General features: G+C 41.9%; 1 protein-coding gene across 1 annotated transcript in view; it reads left to right on the top strand.

Moving 5' to 3' along the window:
• Positions 1-22,166, top strand: part of MIA3 (MIA SH3 domain ER export factor 3) — a gene marked incomplete at its 5' end in the record, with an annotated part of 123,924 nt that overhangs the window by 13,985 nt on the left and 87,773 nt on the right. Inside the window, 2 exon segments of the mRNA XM_073628346.1 lie at positions 12,883-13,647; positions 15,617-15,753. Coding sequence (XP_073484447.1) covers positions 12,883-13,647; positions 15,617-15,753 — 902 coding nt within the window.

The raw sequence follows: 22,166 nt of genomic DNA, 5'->3' as shown, positions 1-22,166 counted from the left end.
ACCTATACATGTACAAAATGAGGTATGGATAAGTTGGTGAGATATAATCAAAGTGATGTAATTCACAATATTAAAGCCTGAAGTCATCAAAAGCTATCATAAAAATAATCTCAGAAAATTGTATGTAACACACAAAAAATTATATATAAAAAAACAAAAATCTCAGATGTAGCAAAGTCCCAATTTGATATGGAAAACCATAAAATACCTTGATAAAAAATAAAAAATAAATAAAAAGAAATATACTAGTGCAAAAGAGTTTATATGTGAAGCTCCAAAATGGCCAAATGTCCAAAAGCATTCAAGTGACTCTTGTGTTCAGCAAAAAACAGGTGACTCATGTGCTCCCCCTGATGGGTGCCCACTCACCAGCTCCCTGTACCCCTACAGGGGTAAAGGCATGTAGGGTAACTTTGAATGGTGTCCCTTGGTGGCTCCACTCGTGGTCCGTCTCCAGCTTGTGGTGATCTGTAGGACCTCTGCAGTTCTGTCCACCCGGTCAGGGCATCCGGAGGGTTTTGCTCAGGCTCACTGCTCAGTTGTGGAAGAGGATGCAGAGGACCCCTCCCTGACAAGCTGTTTGGAACAAGTGATCGGTGAAACCCTCCGGATGCCCTGACGGGGTGGACAGAACTGCAGAGGTCCTACAGATCACCACAAGCTGGAGACGGACCACGAGTGGAGCCACCAAGGGACACCACTTAAAGTTACCCTTCATGCCTTTACCCCTCTAGGGGTACAGGGAGCTGATGAGTGGGGACCCATCAGGGGGAGCACATGAGTCACCCGTTTTTTGCTGAACACAAGAGTCACTTGAATGCTTTTGGACATTTGGCCATTTTGGAGCTTCACATATAAACTCTTTTGCACTACTATATTTCTTTTTTCTTTTTTTTTTCTTTTTTATCATAGTATTTTATGGTTTTCCATATCAATTTGGGACTTTGCTACATCTGAGATTTGTGGTTTTTTATATATAATTTTTTGTATATAATTTTTTTGTGTGTTACATACAATTTTCTGAGATTATTTTTATGATAGCTTTTGATGACTTCAGGCTTTAATATTGTGAATTACATCACTTTGATTATATCTCACCAACTTATCTATACCTCATTTTGCACACGTATAGGCCCACTAGGTTAATATTATTATTATTGTTTCCTTTTATGTCACTTATATTGATATGACTGTATGCTGCTTGCATTATTGGGGTCAATTCCTTGGCCTATAGGCAGTTATATTCATTTATATACACTTGTTTTTACGCACCCCCACGTGACAGCTAGGAAGGTACCACCATTCACCCAACTCATTTTGTTTTGAGTTGTTCCTGCTGGGAACTGAATAGGGGAGGCTGCAACCTTATACTATCCTGAGCGCGGAGCTTACCTCTACTCTGATTAATCAAGGAACGTTTTCACAAAGAAAATACCTGTATATCGTGACAAAAATGCACTGCCATTGTCACTTACCATGAGCTTAAAAGAAAGCACTAATTAAAATATCTTTGTTGTGTAAACTACTAATCCCAACAGTCCACCATGTAGTGGAGATAAACAAAGGAAGACATGTTGGTTGTTCAGCTTGTGTGATAACTACTGCTCCCTCTAAAGGCAGAGGGGAAAAAAAGCTTAGACATGTAAAATGAATGCAGCCCCAACATCTAAGAGCTGATGAGCTGCAAAATGTAAAATTTTTGCCTTTTTTCAGTTTATATATATTTTTACTGCAAATTTCTCAAAGAGGCCACAGTTGCAATATTGTGGATGTTTTTTAGGAGTTGTGGTCAAGCAGGTAATGAATATGGAAGCGAAAAGCTTTTTGACGCGTTCACCTTTAATGTGTGCAGATCTGTGCTTTGGCTATGCAAATCAAAGCCACAGGTTTGGTTTAAAGTGACTTTGTATGGAGAGAAGTATGGGTGCTTCCATTGCTGGCCTTCTGCTGAAAATGCATGTAGCTTGTTTGTGTGTGACATATATACCGTATTTATTGGTGTATAACACGCACCTTAATTATTAAATAATTATGAGGGAAGGTTCAGGAAAAAAACATACATTTTAAATAAAGAACATTGAAACAACATAAGGGTCAGTGCCCATCAATGCAGCCTCACCATTGCCCATCATTGCAGTCTGATCTGTGCCGATATGCAGCCTCTCCATTGCCCATCATTGCAGCCTGATCTGTACCCATATGCAGCCTCACCGTTGCCCATCATTGCAGCCTGATCTGTACCCATATGCAGCCTCACTATTGCCCATCATTGCGACCTGATCTGTCCCTAATTACACAGAGGGATCTCTACTGTTTACTCTGCGCTCGCAGTCACACACAGTCCTGCCTCCTTGGCCGGCTCTTATGATAGACAGAACACTGGTCCAATGTCGGGACATGTGACGTCTATCCTAAGAGCCAGTCCAGGAGGCGGGACTGTGTGTGACTGTGAGTGCCGAGTACACAGAAGATCCCGGCTTCGTGTAATGCGGCGGCGCTCACCCCTTCCCCTCTTAGGCAGCCAGGTACAATATCGGCGTATAACACGCACACATGATTTTCCCCTTATTTTCAGGGGGAAGAAGTGCTTGTTATATGCTGATGAATACAGTACTTTCAAGTCAGAGATTCAGAACAAGCATGCTTTAAATTGGTATCAAAAACATTTTAGAAATCTTTATCTTGATACTTATTCCAGGTCACAGATTTAAAGTGCCTTAAAGTATTCATACCCCTTGAAATTTTCCACGTTTTGTCATGTTATAACCAAAAATGTAAATGTAATTTATTGGGATTTTATGTGATAGACCAACACAAAGTGGCACATAATTGTGAAGTAGAAGGAAAATGATAAATGGTTATCAATTTTTTTTATATTTGTGATCAGCCGCTTTTACTCTGATACCCCTAGCTAAAATTTAGTGGAACCAATTGCCTTCAGAAGTTACCTAATTGGTAATTAGAGTCCACCTGTGTGTAATTTAAACTCAGTATAAATACAGCTGTTCTGTGAAGCCCTCAGAGGTTTGTTAGAGAACCTTAGTGAACAAACAGCATCTTGAAGGCCAAGGAGTACACCAGATAGGTCAGGGTTAAAGTTGTGGAGAAGTTTAAAGCAGGGATAGGTTATAAAAGAATATCCCAAGCTTTGAACATCTCACAGAGCACTGTCCATCATCTGAAAATGGAAAGAGAAGGGCACAACCGTAATACTGGGCAAGCTGCACAGATCCACAGCTCAGGTGGGAGAATCTGTCCACAGGACAACTATTAGTCATGCATTCCACAAATCTGACCTTTATGGTAGAGTGGCAAGAAGAGAGCCATTGTTGAAAGAAAGCCATAAGAAGTCCTGTTTGCAGTTTGCAAGAAGCCATGTGGGGGACACAGCAAACGTGGAAGAAGGTGCTCTGGTCTGATGAGACCAAAATTTAACTTTTTGCTATGTGTGGCGGAAAACTAACACTGCACATCACCCTGAACACACCATCCCCACTGTAAAACATGGTGGTGGCAGCATCATGTTGTGGGGATGCTTTTCTTCAGCAGGGACAGGGAAGCTGGTCACAGTTGATGGGAAGATGGAAGGAGCCAAATACAGGGCAATCGTAGAAGAAAACCTGTTATGCCCTGTACACACGAGCGGACTTTTCCACTGGACTGGTCCGACGGACTGAATCCGTCAGACAATCCGACCGTGTGTGGGCTTCATCGGACTTCCAACGGACCTTTTCGGTCGAAAATCCGATGGACATTAGATTTAAAACATGTTTCAAGTCTTCCCGCCGGAACTCCGCCGGACCCAGTTTCTATCGGGAAGCCCGTTTGTCTGTATGCTGGTCCGACGGACCAAATACGACACAAGGGCAGCTACAGCACCTGCCCGCGAGAATGTTTCCAGCGCGATCCTATCGCGCTGGTTCTCGGTGACAGGGTACTATACATCTCGCTCTCGCTGCAATAGGAAAAACACATTTTCCTATTGCAGCGAGCATGAGAAAAAGGTGACAATGTCCCTTAGGTCTGGTATGGATTTTAAGGGGAACCCCCTACGCTGAAAAAACGGTGTGAGGGTCCCCCCAAAATCCATACCAGACCCTTATCCGAGCACGCAGCCCGGCCGGTCAGGAAAGGGGGTGGGGACGAGCGAGCACCCCCCCCCCGAACCGTACCAGGCCGCATGCCCTCAAAATGGGGGGGTGGGTGCTTTGGGGAAGAGGGCCCCACCCCAAAGCACCTTGTCCCCATGTTGATGAGGACAAGGGCCTCTTCCTGACAACCCTGGCCGTTGCTTGTCGGGGTCTGCGGGCGGGGGGCTTATCGGAATCCGGGAGCCCCCTTCAGTAAGGGGGCCCCCAGATCCCGGCCCCCCACCCTATGTGAATGAGTATGGGGTACATCGTACCCCTACCCATTCACCTGGGGAAAAAAATGTCAATAAAAAAACACACTAGACAGGTTTTTAAAGTAATTTATTAGGCAGCTCTGGGGGTCTTCTTCTGACTTCGGGGGTCTCTCCCGACTTCTCCACTTTCTCCGGCCTCAACTCCCGGTTTCCGGTTCTTCTCCTGCTCTCCGGCCTCTTCTCCGCTCTCCGGTTCTTCTCCCGCTCTCCGGTTCTTCTGCCGGGCTCCTCTGCTATCTTTTGCTCTTTTGCCGCTCTCTTGCTAGCGGTGACCTGGTCTTCTCCATCGTCTTCTTCCCTCTTCTCTTCTTCCGATGTTGACATGACACTCTCTCCCGCTGTAATGCTGTGTTTACGGTGCGCAACGACTTATCTAGGCATGGGGCATGGTCACCGGGTGATGTCACCCGGTGATCTTGTCCCTTATGACGGCACAGTCCTGGGGCATGCTGGGACTGTGCCGTCATAAGCGGCGAGGTCACCGGGTGAAACAGAAACAGAAATTTACTGCGTATACTCAGCAATGTTTTTAATGATCTATTTTTTATATATTTATAACTATATATTTTTTAAACTGATGTTTTATATCTTATCCTGTCAGGTTTAGGGTTTTACTTTGCTTATTGCAGCACAAGTTGTCACAATCCTTTGTCTGCCATGTTTGTAAAGCTACATTAATTCTCACCCGCATTTGGGTGACCTAGCATTTGGCCCAAAAATTTGGGAGGAATGGTGTTGGCACCGGGCAGGAAGAGGTGCTTTTTGAAGCTCCTCTTCCTGGTCTGTAGCCCGGCACATACACACCATCATTAATATGGTGGAACCTTCATAGAGATGTGTTTGAGGGTCGGGAGGGGTTGGGGGAGGGTGCATATGACAGTAAGTACTTGTTCTCTGTTGTCCCACCATCCTCCATGTTTTATCTAAAACAAACTAGTACTTTGCCAATGCAGAGCAAAGTTACAGGTTTGGTTAAAGCCCCTCTCCCTAGCAGCACATTGTCACCTTTGCCATGCTACCCAGTTGCTATGTTCAGCTGCCAAGAACAAAGAAAATACACATTACTTCTGGGAATTAACATGGAGAGTAACCCATTCATCTTCCTTTCATGTGACAGCATTGGTGCTTGAATCTTCTAGTGAAAAAACACGACAGCTGCTTGTTCCAGTGTGTGAGAAACCATTGGTGGAGGTACCTGCTTCGCCATCTCAAGAGCAGATTACACCTTTTGGAAGTCTAGAAAAACAATTGCAGAATGATCAGAGAAAAGATGAAAACAAAATAATTGAAGATACTCTTTCTGCTACAAATGATGTACATACAACAGCTGTAAATGGCAAATCCAAAGATTCTCAGCAAGAAAGTGTTGCACATCAAGCAACCAAGGAAAATGCAAAAAGCAAATCGCTGGTGCCTGGGGGTGAACAACCCACGAATGTCAGGATCTCTCTTGGAGCTAAAGAGTTTAAAGAAAATAAAAACAGAGAATCTTTAACTCTAATAGACAAAGAACAAATTGTAAACCTAAAGACAAAAGTTGGCTCCACAGGTGATGCTGTAACTGAAGATGAAGAGACCAGGTTTGTTACATTTGATGGTGAATACCAATACAAACATTTTGAACACTATGAGCCACAAGAAGATGATGGTGTGTGTGGGTTAGCAGAAACACCTTTGTTATCTTATGAAAAATATAAAATGCAGGCATCAGATGCAACCGCTTTGGAGAATGATTCTACCACTTTTTCAGATGCAAAGACAGCTCCATTCAAAGAGAAGGTCAAAGTCTCAGTTGACATGGGCCATGCTACACCCATAAAGCAAGAAACAAGTATTCGAACAACATTGGGAGACACATTCTTTGCTGTCATTAGTGGAGGGGAATGCACACAAGATGTCACCTATCCTGGCAGAACTAATTTAGAGGAACAAGAAAATTATGATGAACCAAGTGAAGAGTTAGAAGATGCGCACCTATACTTACTTGGCATGGAGAAAAGCAACATGCCTAAAAATGAACATTTAGAACCCCCTGTTGATGATGATGTAGTTCTGGATTACGAGGGTTTAAAGAAATCATTATCAAGTCTCAATGGATATACCTATTCAGCCAATGAACATGCAAAGAGTGATTTAAAATTGCCAGATAGTGAGCAAGCTCATAGCATATATCAGAAAGGAGCTAAAAATTCTAAAGAAAGCAAACACACAAAATTGTTTACTCTGATAGACAAAGATAAGATTGTAAACTTAAAGACAGAAGTAGGCTCAACGGGCGATGCAGTAGTAACCGAAGATGAAGAGACCAGGCTTGTTACATTTGATATCAATTATCAAGACAAAGATTTTGAACCTTATGATTTGCAAACAGAAGGGGATATTGCAAAGCCAACAGAAACACCTTTGTTGTCTTATGAAGAACTTGATACAAAGTCATCAGATCAGACATCTTTTAAAAATGACTCTACCCCCATCACTGGATCAGAAACAAAGGCATCCCCATCCAATGAGGAGGTCAGATTCTCAGTTGACATGGGCCATGCTACCCCCATAAAGCAAGATAAGAGTATTCTAACAACATTGGGAGACACATTCTTTGCTATTGTCAGTGGAGGGGAACACACATGGGATATCACTGATCTAGATGGAACTGATTCATTTGAACAAGAAATTTGCATTGAAACAAGTGAAGAGGTAGAAAAAGATAAGAACTTGTACTTACTTGGCATGGAGAAAAGCAACAAGTATGAAAATGAACAATTAGAACTCCCTTTTGATGAAGATGCACTTGTTCTAGGAGAAGAGGGATTACGAGAAATTGAACAAAAATTTAATGTTACTGCAAACAACGTATCTGAAAACACAGTAAATATATCTTCAAGTGATGGAACACCTCGTGCTAAAAGTAGTACTGATACTGATTCTGTACAAGTAGGTCTAGATGTACAGAACCAACCTGAAATTCTAAATGTAAAAGAAAGGTCAGAATCAAAGGCTGAGGCAGTGGATTCAGAGATCAGTGAAAAAACGAAAGAAGAAAGGAATGTTGGAGAGCCAGCAAAAATATCTTTGTTATCTGATGAAAAATTTGATATGATTTCATCAGATCAGACAGCTTTTGAGGATGATTCTAGTGCCAGCATTTCATCAAAATCAAAGGCATCCCCATCCAAAGAGGAGGTACAAGTCTCTGTTGACATGGGTCATGCCACAACCATAAAGCAAGAAAATAGCATTCTAACATCATTGGGAGACACATTCTTTGCTATTGTCAGTGGAGGGGAATGTACACAAGATGTCACTGACTTGGACAGAAATGATTCAGAACAAGATGATGATGAACCAAGTAAAGACGTAGGAAAAAGTAAGAACTTGTACTTACTTGGCATGGAGAAGAACAACAGGCGTGAAAATGGACATTTAGAACCTCCTTTTGAGTATAATACAGTTGTTCGATGGATTATGGAAAATGATGGATTATGGAAAACCTTGCCAGCTGTTGATGGAGATAAAGATTTAACATCTGAACAAAAGACCAATATTATTGCAAATAAGTTATTGGAAAATACAATACATTTGTCTTCAGCTGATGGAACCCCTCTTCCCAAGAGTAGTACTGATACTGATTCTGTACAAGTAGAACCAGATGTACCGGAGCAACCTGAAATTATAAGTGGGACACAAGCATCTGAATCAAAATCTGAGGGAGTAGATTCTAAGATCAGTGAAACTACAGAGGGAAGCCAAACACCAACCAAAACAAATGGTGTAAAGGAAGTAAATGTTGATCACAGTGATAAGCCAATACCAGAAGATTTGCAAGAAAACAAAGACATTCAATTAAAGGATTTAAGAGAGCCAAACCTATCGGAGAAATCTAACCTGGGAAGCTCTAACAGTAATCAAGACCAGACTGAAGTAGTTAAACAAGACAAAAGTCCTTCATTAACTTCAGAGTTTCCAGCAGATGTCAAATCGGCAAGTGATTTTGTTACTGCTGATCATCCAGGAGAAGTGGAAGATTCACAGGTGCAGTCTTCAGATCCATTTGTTAAAGAAACAGAATCTCCAATAGCAGCAGATAATGAAGAAAAAATAAACGTAAAGCATTGTAATCCTACAGACAAACAAACATTAGAAAAGTTACCAGTTATAAATGTAGATGTTCTAGTGCACAAAGACAGTACTATACATTCATTTGTTGACACAAGTGAGACCAACAAGGAAACAGAACACGAGCAGCCCTATTCAAGTTATCAGGACGAAAAACGAGAGCCAATAGATACTAACAGTGCAGACAGTTTTAACGTAGGGTCAACAGATTCTACTTTAAGCAATCAGGATCTTGCAGAAAAAGCTGCTGTAGATGCTGAGCGTCACCCAGGGACAATTGATAAAGAAGAAAAAGACCATAAAAATGTAGATGATTTTCTGGAAGATGAGAATACCACAAGTGATAAGCCAGCTGGAGAAATTCTTGCAGAAACTGAGACAGAAACAAAGGCAGATCCTAAAGTATCTGAGGAATCTGATCTTAGCCAAGAATTAAACCATTCTTCTCTAGAAAGTAAGGACACAAGCAAGCAAGAAAATCAAGATTCACTTCAAGTAAACGTAGGTATTGTGACAGAAACAAATGTAGAGAAAATCAGTGAAGTAAATGTAGGACCAGTCGTAGTTACTGAAGATCCAATTAAGAAAAAAAATAATTCTGATATTTTAGATACCAAAATAGAAAAAGAGACAGCAACTGTTGAGGTGTTGGGTAAAGCTGAAATAACCAAGCGAGATAAACAGGAAGACATCTCTGACAAGACTGATGACAAAATAGCTCCTATAGAAAAGAATGAACAATTCACTGGAGAGCTTCCTGACGATTCAATACTTCTAATGAACATAGCTGTTCAGGAAGCAACTCATGTTGAAAACATTAAAGTCTTGAGTATTATGAGGGAGTATTTGGATGAGAAACGTATAGCACAGTTCACAAAGTACCTTGGTCCAGGCAACATCATGAGGCTGGAAGCCATGTTTCAGGACATGGACTCTAAGCTGCAGTTGGCTTGGAGGGACAGTTTACATCTGGATCATATTCACAAAGCTCTGGATCAGATTTTAGGGTTATCATCATCAAATATTCTTGACTTTGTGGAGAGTGTTTTGAATCCTCAAGAAGCAAACCACGATGAAGAAATATTTGGTGAAAAAGCAGGCTTGATAGATGATGTCCAGAAGATCTCATATAGGCTCAGACATAAACTTTCCACACGAAGTGACAGTTCTCTGCTTGCATCTGGATTGGTAACAGAAGAAAAAGATGGTAAGATCGGTGTTAGACTTTGTTCTTCTACAACATTGTACAGTCTTTCATACCAAACAGTCATGGTCAGGGGTCAGGCTCGGATACAGTAGCTATAGCAGTAGAGAGGATAAGTACATGAGCAGGTCATCCTGGTAGAGGATGTGGTACTCAAGCACCTAAGCACTAACCGGTCTTTACCAGGGCTCCTGATGGTGAAGAATCACCCCACCAGGAGGTGAGCAAGCTGGTAACAGATAGGGATCAAGTAGAAGCATAGCCGAAGAAAAAGCTGAAGATCAGTAAATAGTAGTAGTGGTGGATAGGACAACTGCAGGCACACAAGGAGAAAGATATCGGCTGGAGAGGGCATAATAATCTAGCAAAAAGGACGTGCAGAGACATGGCTTAATTTAGGAAGTTCATGGGGAGAGCAGAGAGTTCAATGTTCATCACAAACAAGAAACAAGGCAAGGTTGATCAAGCAGGGAGCTGTCCAGCATCTCAGGTGGCACAGCGATGAGGGCTACAGCTAGACACTGCAGATGTTCTAGGTTCAGATCCAGATCCTAACAAACTGTGGCTTCCAAAATTACCCCTTACTGCAGATTTCTCAAGGAGGCCATAGTTACACTATTGTATAATATTTTTGGTAGTACCTGTCAAGCAGCTGGTCGAACATGTGAGTAAACAAGCAAAGGCTTTTTTTTGTTCGCCTCTGTGGATACAGATATACTGGAAGCAAACCTGCCAATGCAAAACAAAGCAATAGGTTTCTTTTTTAACAGCATATATCCTTTCCATCACCACCTCAGTTCCACATTCAGCTGTTGTGAGGAAAGAAAATAGTTGGTAATTCTGGGTTTGGAGTATGTAACTCAGTTCTCTCTTCTCATATAAGAGCTTATTTTATTGGCCCTGTGCTGTCCCACAGGGCAGGAAAAGCCCTCTGACTAAAGCCTACGCAAAGCTTCCCTTCCTTGGGTCCAACAGCTTAATAGAGTGAGGGGTGGTGTAGGAATGTTGGCCATGCACTGGGGGTAGAGATATTAAAGCAAGTTTGTTTCTTTGTTCAGAATGGGCAAAGCACAGACTTCCTTTAAAACAAGTGTAAACCATTAAACAATTAGGAGGCATCAAAGAGGGAGGATGTGGGCATTGGAGCACGTGGAGTGAGTTAATTTAGTGCACTTGGGCACTGATATCAGTAGTGTCTTGACCAATATGGGAGAGTATGTGGATGACCGTTATGTATCCCAGGGACACAGTAGTGAAATAGCTGCCGGCACATTAAAGCACAGCAAGCAGTGGGAATCTGAAACACCTGGGAGGACCTTTCCTGAATATTCTTTAGCAGGTGTAGGTCTGGGAGAAAGCAAGTCAGAGGCAAAGGCAGCAGGACAGGTAAGTATTTTTAATCGACTTTTTCATTCCTTGTTCCAGTGGTCTACTACTTATATGCTCGTAATACCTCCCCTCCCCTATCCTCTGCAATGCCTCTTTAGTAATTTAAAGCAAACCGGAACTGTAAGTTCATGTCCACTGCAACATAGGAGAGCCGGGCGTGATGTACTGTAGATGAAGGACTTCATGTTATTACAGAAGAGTTATATTTACCGTGTACAGAATAACACATATTCAACTGGATTTACCCTTTATCAATATTGAAAACTTAAAGTATAACTAAAGGCAAACCTTTTTTTTTAGCTTTGGATGGAGTGAAGAGGGATTAAAACATCTGTCGGTTTTTATAGCTGTCGGTGTCCCCATTTTTAGGAGATTCATCCTATCTATTTGTCCTGTTTACCATTATCATTGAAAGTGAAAGTAAAAGAAAATCCCAAATTTTGGGTTGTCCCCAGAAATGTAATAGAGGGGAAATCTTACGATGGGGACATTAGTTCTGATGAGCTAGGGATCCCCAAGGAATTCCCTAATTTGCAGTGATTTCCTCTCACTTCATGTTTGGTTATGGGACAGGAAATGAAAGGTAATCTCCGAAATGGGACACAGATGGTGAAAAAAATCTGTCAGGGCTCCCTTGCTCTATCAAAATGAAAAAAAATTGCCTATAGTTCTACTTAAGGTCTAAATGTTTGGCCATGGTTTCTGCTTACACACAGCTACAAATGCTTTGCAACTATGGCCATGAATCAAGAGACTTTCCCCTGAGAACAATAGATGGTATGGAATCTGTGTGTAGAGTTATCATCAGAATTCTATGGCAGTGACAGAGCCAATATTTATAATTCATGTACTGTGAGAGAGAAACTGTAGGGCACAAGCACTGTGCAGAACCACAGAGCTGTAAGCAGAGTCTGCATATGGCTGCATAAAGCTGTGCATGCTTCTAACAACCCCCCCCCCCCCCAATCCTGCCCCATCCTCATACGTGGTGGTACTTGGGCCTGGAAATGGGCAGCCTAGACACCTAATGCCACATTATGGAGAGGCAGGGTAACGTTTCATACATTTCCACATACGCAGAAGTAACAGGTATTTCTTGGTGCTCCAGTGGCGGGCAAGCATGGTGAAGACAATAGAGATTCAAATCTGCCTGTAGTGCTGATTTGAAAATTCCTTTTGAATGGGCTCACATCACACCAAAAAAGGTGCAGGCATAATCTTTGGAGCCACATCGCAACCGGACAAGTTCGTTTTGTACCATGCGATCTGGTGCAGGCAAACTGCACTGCCTTTGTGATGCGTTTGGGGTGTCGTTAACTTTTTACTGATACCCTCAGTGCGATTTCAATGCGGTGTGGGAAACGCACAGGGATCGCTGCATTTCCTGCGCCACATGTGTGAACCTAGGCTAAATATGCCTTGCTGATCCTCTTTATCTCCATGTATGTCACTTGGACAGTTTGAAAACAACAGACTCTGCTGTCATATGGACACTTTAATGGTTATGTATAATCATTAGCAGATGCTGCCATGGGAGCAGTGTTAAAGCAGTATTAAACCCAAAAGCAAACATTTAATATATTGCAGCTTACCAATTATTAGATGTAAAGGCTGCATTCATTTTCATGTACTTCTCCTTTAATTTATTCATGGCTAGTAAGAGTTACTTTTAAAAAAAATTCAAAATAATAATGTAATTTGGTAACACTAACATGTTGATAAATGCAGAGTGTGAATTTTATTGGCATGTCCACTTTAATTATTTCCATAGAGAAGACAACCTCTGATGAAATGAATCCAGAGGAGGAGAAATCGGATCCAGAGCCTGTCGCCAACGAAGAGGAGTCCACAGTGACTCCAGAAGAACTGCCACCAGAAGAGGAGTCTACAGTGACTCAGCCACCAAAAGAGGAGTCCACAGTGATTCAAGAAGAAATGCCACCAGTAGAGGAGTCCATCCTAAATCAACCACCAATAGAGGACTCCACAGTGAATCAGCCACCAGTAGAGGACTCCACAGTGAATCAGCCACCAGTAGAGGAGTCCAGGGTGAGTCAGCCACCAGTAGAGGAGTCCATAGTATCTCCAGAAGAACTGCCACCAAAAGAGGAGTCTACAGTGATTCAGGAAGAAATGCCACCAGTAGAGGAGTCTATCGTAAATCAGCCACCAGTAGAGGACTCTACAGTAAATCAGCCACCAGTAGAGGACTTCACAATGAATCAGCCACCAGTAGAGGAGCCCACAGTGAGTCAGCCACCAGTAGAGGAGTCCACAGTGACTCCAGAAGAAGTGCCTCCAGTAGAGGAGTCCACAGTGAATAAGCCTCTAGTAGAGGAGTCCACAGCGAATCAGCTGCCAGTGGAGGAGTCCACAGTGACTCCAGAAGAAGTGCCATTAGTAGAGGAGTCCACAGCGAATCAGCCTCCGGTAGAGGTAGAGGCAGAGGTTGTCCTTCCCACCCAGGACCCCCTGGATCACATACCGCATAAGCCAGATGAAGCTGTTTCCCAGAATGAAGAGGATGCTGGCATAGGTAAGGTTCACAGCCTCACTCCGATCACATTTTTAATAATGATTCCTTTAAGGCTGGGCTGCTGAGGGTACGTACAAAGTGGTGATCAGGTGCATTAGCTGTTGTGGGTCATTATGGTTACTGCAAAATAATTACACCCAATAGTGTTTAATGAATTGGGTCACCTTTGTTGCTCCTATTTCATCCATTGACAGCAGTTTGCAGAAAATTTGTTTTGCTGTAATCAGTGAAAAACAGCAGATTAATTTTAATGTCAACCCCACAGGTAATTATACTTACTTTTACTTCGCTCTCCTGACAATCTGTTTGGCCACCAGAAGTAAAGAGAGCAACTCCTGTGTAAACTTGACTTGGAGCTTAAAGCTGACCTCCAGACTAACTTCTAAATACATAGATATGCCTCTATCCCACCACTTACACCATAGGTAGGTTGCAACATGTTGCTTTGGCATTAAGTAGTAATTTTACTAGTCCTGTTGCAATAAGGGCAGACAACATGGTTAGCTGGGCCTTTCCATGTGACAGTAATAGGGAAGCATATTTGTGTCACCTTGGGGAAGTCTGCCTAATGGTGACTATACACTTTACAATCTGATTGCACAATCTCCTTAGATTTACCAAAACTATGTAATACGATTACACCTAATCAACCTATTCAGTTTGTATCAAATCAGACAGGCACTTACCCCACATATCTGATGGCAGATTCAAAGAAGATTGTACAATCCGATTGTATAGTGTATGGTCACCTTAAAAGGTAACTTCACTTTCATGGAAAAGAAAATATGGCAAATAAAAAAATTAATATAGCATATACGAGTACTATAAAAGCTACCATATGTTTTCATTTATTGTTATTAAAAATGACTTTTCTCATTTCAATCTGCAGAGCTGTAATTTTCTGTAAAATTCAATGCAATATGACAGCCTGGAGGGATTCTGTACATCATTCATAAACAAAACCACTCAAAATTTTAATTTCCTCCTTTTTTGATTGGCTCACTGATTTCTCAGAGGTCTGCACTAAGATGCAAGTCAAATTTTAGTCACTCCCTGTAAAAACTATTTAAAGTGATTTTAAAGTCTCGCTTTAAAAAAACAAACGAAAAAAAAAACCAAACATGTTATACTTCCCTTCTCTGTGAAGTGGTTTTGCACAGAGCAGCCCAGATCCTCCTCCTCTCGGGTCCCTTTTCGCTGCTCCTGGTCCCTCCCTCCTGACAGGTGCCCCCATAGACCAACAGCTTGCTATGAGGGGACCCGAGCCGAGTCGGAGCTCCGTGTATCTATTCAGACATGGAGCCCCGGCCCCCTCTCTCTCCTGATTGGCTAACTAACTTTGATTGACAGTCATGGGAGCCAATGGCGCCGCAGCTGTGCCCCAGCCAATCAGGAGGAGAGTTCCAGACGACCGGCCAGGAATCGTGGACATCGCTGGATATACAAGGGGCACAGGGTAAGTATTAGGGGGTGCTGGGGAGGCTGCTACACAAAAGGTTTTTTTATCTTAATGCATAGAATGCATTAAGATAAAAAACCTTTTGCCTTTACAACTCCTTTAAGTTTGGTAAGATACTCTCCAAGGGTTAAATACTTCTAAAAGGATGCAGACACTGCAGCTTTCCTTATTGGAACACAGAAAATGCACCAGCTGATTATAATGAACCAGACCTCCCATTCAGAATCAGTACTAAGACAGTCTGGTGACACCTATTTCTTCACAGTAACAAAAGATAGGAATCTGACACAAAGTTTGTTAAAACCCCTGCAATGTACATTGATCACCGGGGGGGGGGGGTCTGTTTTTTCTTCCTCAACAAAAGTGCATTTTCTCTTTAAGTAGTCTACCCCATATGCTTCTCAACTGTTATCTATGAGTTTTTTTTTGTTTATATATAGATGATAATCTCTTAGGTTTTCTAATCTCTGGACTAAAATGTATAACCCATAATTGTTACTCTTTGCTTAGATGCTGCTTTAGAAGGAGGCAGAGTTGAAGAACCCCAAGAATCAGAATCCTGGCTCACATCAATAATGCAGACCTTCTCCAGCATGGGCAGTGCCCTGCTTTCAGCCAAGAGGTCTCTGGGCCCTGTTGCAAGCCTGGTGAGTACAATATACATAACTTCTTATCAATGGGTTAGAACAGGGGTCTCCAAATTTCTAACCATAGGGCCATATTCAGACTTTAGGGGGGCCGGACTGTGGCCATTGGGAGTAGAAATTGTCCTGGCATCTGTGGGAGTAAACAATGCTCCTTTCGTATTAGGGGGAAGAATAGTGCCTTATTGGTGTCAGTGGGAGGAATAGTGCCCCATTTTTGGTCTCAGTGGGAGGAATAGTGCCCCATTGTTGTTGTCAGGGGGAGAAATAGTGCCCCATCATTGGTATCTGTGGGAGAAATAGTGCCCCATCATTGGTATCTGTGGGAGAAATAGTGCCCCATCATTGGTGTCAATGTGAGGAATACTACCCCATCATTAGGAGGAATAGTGCCCCATCATTGGTGTCATTGGGAGGAATAGTTCTTCATCATTGGTGTTATTGGGAGGAATAGTGCTTCATCATTGGTGTCATTGGGAGGAATAGTGCCCCATTGTTGGTGTCAGTGTGAAGAATTGTGTATTGTATCAGTGGAAGGAAAAGTTCCCCAAAGGCCAGAAAGAGGCAAGCAAATGGCCGCATCCTGCCCCCCGGACCGCAGTTTGGAGACCCCTGGTTTAGAAGATGACATATTACTGATTTCATAAAGCATTGCAAAGAATGACGGCGTTCAAAATGCAGCAAACAACAAATTTGATTTCCGTTTTCTGAAATGGCATCAGCTAAGATATTATTTGTCATGAATCCAAAGCACTTCTCTCAAGCAACTTAGAACAAGCTTAAAGATCATGTGATCTGAGACTGACAGGATGTTTAGCATTATTGGAGACTGCAGAGTGTCATTCTTTTCGGTCACATAGGACCTGTCTGGCACAGCTGCAGTGAAATACGATAGAAATTGAATGTATAATCGCACCCTGGCCAAGGCCTGTTGTTTACAGCTCTGGTTGGCTTGGCTAAGATCACCTCCTTTACAGGTTTTCTTATTTTACTGGTCCTAGCCTGGATTATAATTTTGTGGAATTGTGTAAATAAGCTTCTGTATATTGATTGTATTCTAAAAAAAAAAAATGTGACCAGTGACTATACAAGGATGCAGCCACCTCTTTGCTTTTGTCACCTATAGGCATAAGTCTACTGTGCCTAATGATAAATCCAAGCCTGACCCTTACACTATATAGTTGGTAAATCCAGAGGTCATTGGACAGTCAGATTGTAAGATGTGTAGCCAGCTATAGATGTTTAAGACAAGTTCTCTTTAGGCTTCAGGGTCACTGAGACCAAATTAGATTCTCTGTATATACAGTACCTGGGTTGTTTTACAAGAATGGAGAAAATGTATATTAAATTGGAGGAGTTTCACATTTGAAGGACAGAAATGTATTTTTTGCTGACTGAGAATACACAGGGGGAGAAGGAAGTTACAAAATTCAAGGAAGCTTCTAAAGCTTTGTCGTTCATTTTGGAAAACTTTACTCACAGTGCAATAATGGCCTTAATGTGTATGTTTTTTATTGCAAACATGGGAAGGGAATCTTGGAGGGCTGGAGGTCTGCCTCAAAAACATGGAAGAGATCAAAGATCACCAGGGTGTGGCACTTTAAAAAAAAAAAAAAAGAAAAGAAGTTAACTAGCAAGGCCCCCAAAAAGCAAGGATGGCATAAAGAAAACTTATATCATAAAATATCACTGTAAAAATGTAAACTTAGGGGTGTATTTATCAAAACATTTGCATAGCAATTCACCCAGTGAAAGTAGATTTGTTTTGTATAACTGGGGCAAAAAGCGAATGTTATTAGGCAATTTCCTTTGCTGGACAAGCATTGCTCATTGATTTAAAGTTGGCCACTAGAAAAAAAAAAAAAAAGTTGGCCACTAGATGGTTAAATCATAGGAAATTACTGTGATCTTTAGCACCATCTAGTGGCCAAATACAATAGTTTCAATTTTAAATACAGGGCAATGGCCAGGCTTTAGTGGTATAAAAATAAAAAAGATATTATATCCAGGGTTGCCAACCTCCCGCAGCATTTTTTACTGACAAAACCTGGGAAATTTACTGGCAGAGTACATTTTTTTACTGGCAACCTGAGAAATTACTGAACTTCTATTGAGAACTAACACAGTGAATATTTGAACAGTATAAACATGATGTGGAAACACTGACAATACCTCTAACAAAGTAATTTGCTTGATTTACACTTAAAAAGTCAACACAGCATGAAATTATCAGCCTCTGATATTTACTGGCAGTTGTAAAAAAATCGCTGATTTTTACAAACTATCAGTAAGTTTACTGGCGGTTGGCAACCCTGATTATATCACTGTCTGAAATAAGAATATACGTGCACGAAAAGCATCAACTTCCTGTGAGATACACACAGCAACAAACACTTTTCAAAAAATAAGTTGCGCTAATGATTAAATGGGAGTACAAAATATAAATCAGTAATAACAAATAATAAAGTCCATCCGGTGAAGTGACATCAACGTGGCCATAAATGACAATACACCCAAGAAACGTGATGTGTAAAGGGATAACTTCCACCACTGATTTCACTGCTGCTTACCAACTCCCTATAATCTCCTATTACGGGAGATCACAAGCGCTTTCGGCTTTATACCCAGCCAAGGCCTTTTAATGGACACAGCAACAGGGTCTTCATAAACTTCCATCACCCATAGAGGGCATAATGGCACAGGATCCCCAAAAAGAAATGAAAGCTTCCATAGCATAAAATCTTTAGGGTATTTCAATAATAAAAATGTAGTACACGTACAATTAAGCAGTTGTGATCGAACATAAAAACAAGCCGGCCAGCTCAAATTTGCAGCCCGTCACTCTGGGACCTGCACGAACGCGGTGACATCAGCATGTCGCATATCAGTTCATAACTTTTATGAAATACGTTTTTTTTTTTTTTGGTTATTCTGTCTCTCACTGATAAATTATACCTACCATTAAAATTATAGACTGGTCTTTTCTTAATGTACAAAATCAGCAGGGGATCGTATACTTTTTCCCCTCACTGTCTCGCTGTATATGTGTGTGTATATACAATGGGGACGGAAAGTATTCAGACCCCCTTAAATTTTTCACTCTTTGTTATATTGCAACCATTTGCTAAAATCATTTAAAGCAGAGGTTCACACAAAAATTGAACCTCCGCTTTTCTGAACCCTCCCCCCCTCCGGTGTCACATTTGGCACCTTTCAGGGGGGAGGGGGGTGCAGATACCTGTCTAAGACAGGTATTTGCACCCACTTCTGACATAGACTCCCACGGGAGTCTACGCCCCCTCCCGTCCCCACCGCGCTGTCTGCTGGGACACACATGGGTCCCAGAGACAGTGGGGACCAGTTAGGAAGCGCACCGCGACTCGCGCATGCGCAGTAGGGAACAGGGAAGTGAAGCCGCAGCGCTTCACTTCCTGATTCCCTTACAGAGAATGGCGGCGGCAGCACACGAGGACTGAGGGACGATTCGGTCTCGAGTGCCGACATCGCTGGACCCCGGGACAGGTGAGTGTCCTTATTTTAAAAGTCAGCAGCTGCAGTATTTGTAGCTGCTGACTTTAAAATTTTTTTTTTTCGCAGGACTCCCTCTTTAAGTTAATTTTTTTTCCTCATTAATGTACACACAGCACCCCATAGTGACAGAAAAACACAGAATTGTTGACATTTTTGCAGATTTATTAAAAAAGAAAAACTGAAATATCACATGGTCCTAAGTATTCAGACCCTTTGTTCAGTATTTAGTAGAAGCACCCTTTTGATCTAATACAGCCATGAGTCTTTTTGGGAAAGATGCAACAAGTTTTTCACACCTGGATTTGGGGATCCTCTGCCATTCCTCCTTGCAGATCCTCTCCAGTTCTGTCAGGTTGGATGGTAAACGTTGGTGGACAGCCATTTTTAGGTCTTTCCAGAGATGCTCAATTGGGTTTAAGTCAGGGCTCTGGCTGGGCCATTCAAGAACAGTCACAGAGTTGTTGTGAAGCCACTCCTTTGTTATTTCTAGCTGTCCTTAGGGTCATTGTCTTGTTGGAAGGTAAACCTTCGGCCCAGTCTGAGGTCCTGAGCACTCTGGAGAAGGTTTTCGTCCAGGATATCCCTGTACTTGGCCCCATTCATCTTTTCCTCGATTGCAACCAGTCGTCCTGTCCCTGCAGCTGAAAAACACCCCCACAGCATGATGCTGCCACCACCATGCTTCACTGTTGGGACTGTATTGGACAGGTGATGAGCAGTGCCTGGTTTTCTCCACACATACCGCTTAGAATTAAGGCCAAAAAGTTCTATCTTGGTCTCATCAGACCAGAGAATCTTATTTCTCACCATCTTGGAGTCCTTCAGGTGTTTTTTTAGCAAACTCCATGCAGGCTTTCATGTGTCTTGCACTGAGGAGAGGCTTCCGTCTGGCCACTTTGCCATAAAGCCCTGACTGGTGGAGGGCTGCAGTGATGGTTGACTTTCTACAACTTTCTCCCATCTCCCGACTGCATCTCTGGAGCTCAGCCACAGTGATCTTTGGGTTCTTCTTTACCTCTCTCACCAAGGCTCTTCTCCTCCGATAGCTCAGTTTGGCTGGACAGCCAGCTCTAGGAAGGGTTCTGGTCGTCCCAAACATCTTCCATTTAAGGATTATGGAGGCCACTGTGCTCTTAGGAACCTTAAGTGCAGCAGAAATGTTTTTGTAACCTTGGCCAGATCTGTGCCTTGCCACAATTCTGTCTCTGAGCTCTTCAGGCAGTTCCTTTGACCTCATGATTATCATTTGCTCTGACATGCACTGTGAGCTGTAAGGTCTTATATAGACAGGTGTGTGGCTTTCCTAATCAAGTCGAATCAGTATAATCAAACACAGCTGTCCTCAAATGAAGGTGTAGAACCATCTCAAGGATGATCAGAAGAAATGGACAGCACCTGAGTTAAATATATGAGTGTCACAGCAAAGGGTCTGAATACTTAGGACCATGTGATATTTCAGTTTTTCTTTTTTAATAAATCTGCAAAAATTTCAACAATTCTGTGTTTTTCTGTCAATATGGGGTGCTGTGTGTACATTAATGAGGAAAAAAATGAACTTAAATGATTTTAGCAAATGGCTGCAATATAACAAAGAATGAAAAATGTAAGGGGGTCTGAATACCTGAATACCTTCCGTCCCCACTGTATATGTGTGTGTGTGTGTGTGTATATATATATATATAGAGAGAGAGAGAGAGAGAGAGAGAGAGAGAGAGAGAGAGAGATATAGATATCTATATATAGAGATATATAGATATATATATATATATATATATATATATATATATATATATATCTCTTTATTTATTTTTTGTGACCACATGACCTCTGTTCTCAGCTGTTAAAGGGGCTTAGAGTGGTGGAGGTTTGCCAGCAGGAGACAGAGAAACAACAGTACATTGATCTCCCCAGTGTTCCCAGTGAAGAGCTTTGCAGGGGGATGTGTCAGCACAAGTCTGACCACTGGAGGACAGGCAGGCTGTGCTCCCAAGTAGAATGCAAAGAAGAAAACTGATCACACTGAGATGGATGAGCTTCAATGCTTAGTGTGGTCAGTTTTACATAGGAAAGCAGGGGGACTGGCAGGATCATCAGGTATTTCACAAAAAGGAAGCAATACAAAAAGGACAGGATGCTTTTTTGTTCAAGGACACGGTACAGCAAACACATATCAGGAATATGAAATGTTGGATTTACATATTTAATCATTAAAGTGTTAAAAAGTATTAAATGTAAAAAATAAAATAAAATAAAATAAAATAAAATGCACCATTATGGTTTTCCTTTTAGAATGGGAATCCTCAGTGTAGTTTGTTCAGGTTTAAAAGTGAAAGTGATGATCAGTCTCTGTGATGACTAATAAAGTAATATCCTAGAGAATCTGTTGTCTGCGATGTCTGGGAGTCGCATTCTATAAATGAGTCACTAAAGTGTGTAGGATGATTTACTTTCACTAATTTCCCTAATGATCTGCTTCATTGTATGGAATGAACACGTGTGAATCTGATGTTCCCTCTCTGCAATGTTTGTAGTTCAGCAAACCACAAAAAAAAAAGGCAGTGGAGCTTTAGAAAAACAGCGTAAATCTGGGTATACACGGGCTGAAAATCGGTTGAAAATGGTTGGAACCGGCCGACTTTTGGGTACAGCTCCTCCTCCAACATAAGCCGATCTCACGAGCGACTTCTATCGAAGGGGCATGCTGGAAAACCAGGCTGCCAGATCACTGTATCCCACATTACTTAAAAACTCATTCCCTTTTGTCTTCAGCACCTCTACTGTACTGAAATAGCTTACTCTGATTTCCCTGCACACTGTGAGCATCTCGCAGTGTGTAATAGAAGCTGCAGCAAGTCAGAGCCCACTTCATTTCCTGGCTGGAAGAC

The sequence above is a fragment of the Aquarana catesbeiana genome, linkage group LG04 (genome assembly GCF_042186555.1).
Source record: "Aquarana catesbeiana isolate 2022-GZ linkage group LG04, ASM4218655v1, whole genome shotgun sequence".
Classification (NCBI taxonomy): domain Eukaryota; kingdom Metazoa; phylum Chordata; class Amphibia; order Anura; family Ranidae; genus Aquarana; species Aquarana catesbeiana.
This window is presented reverse-complemented; position numbering and strand designations above follow the sequence as displayed.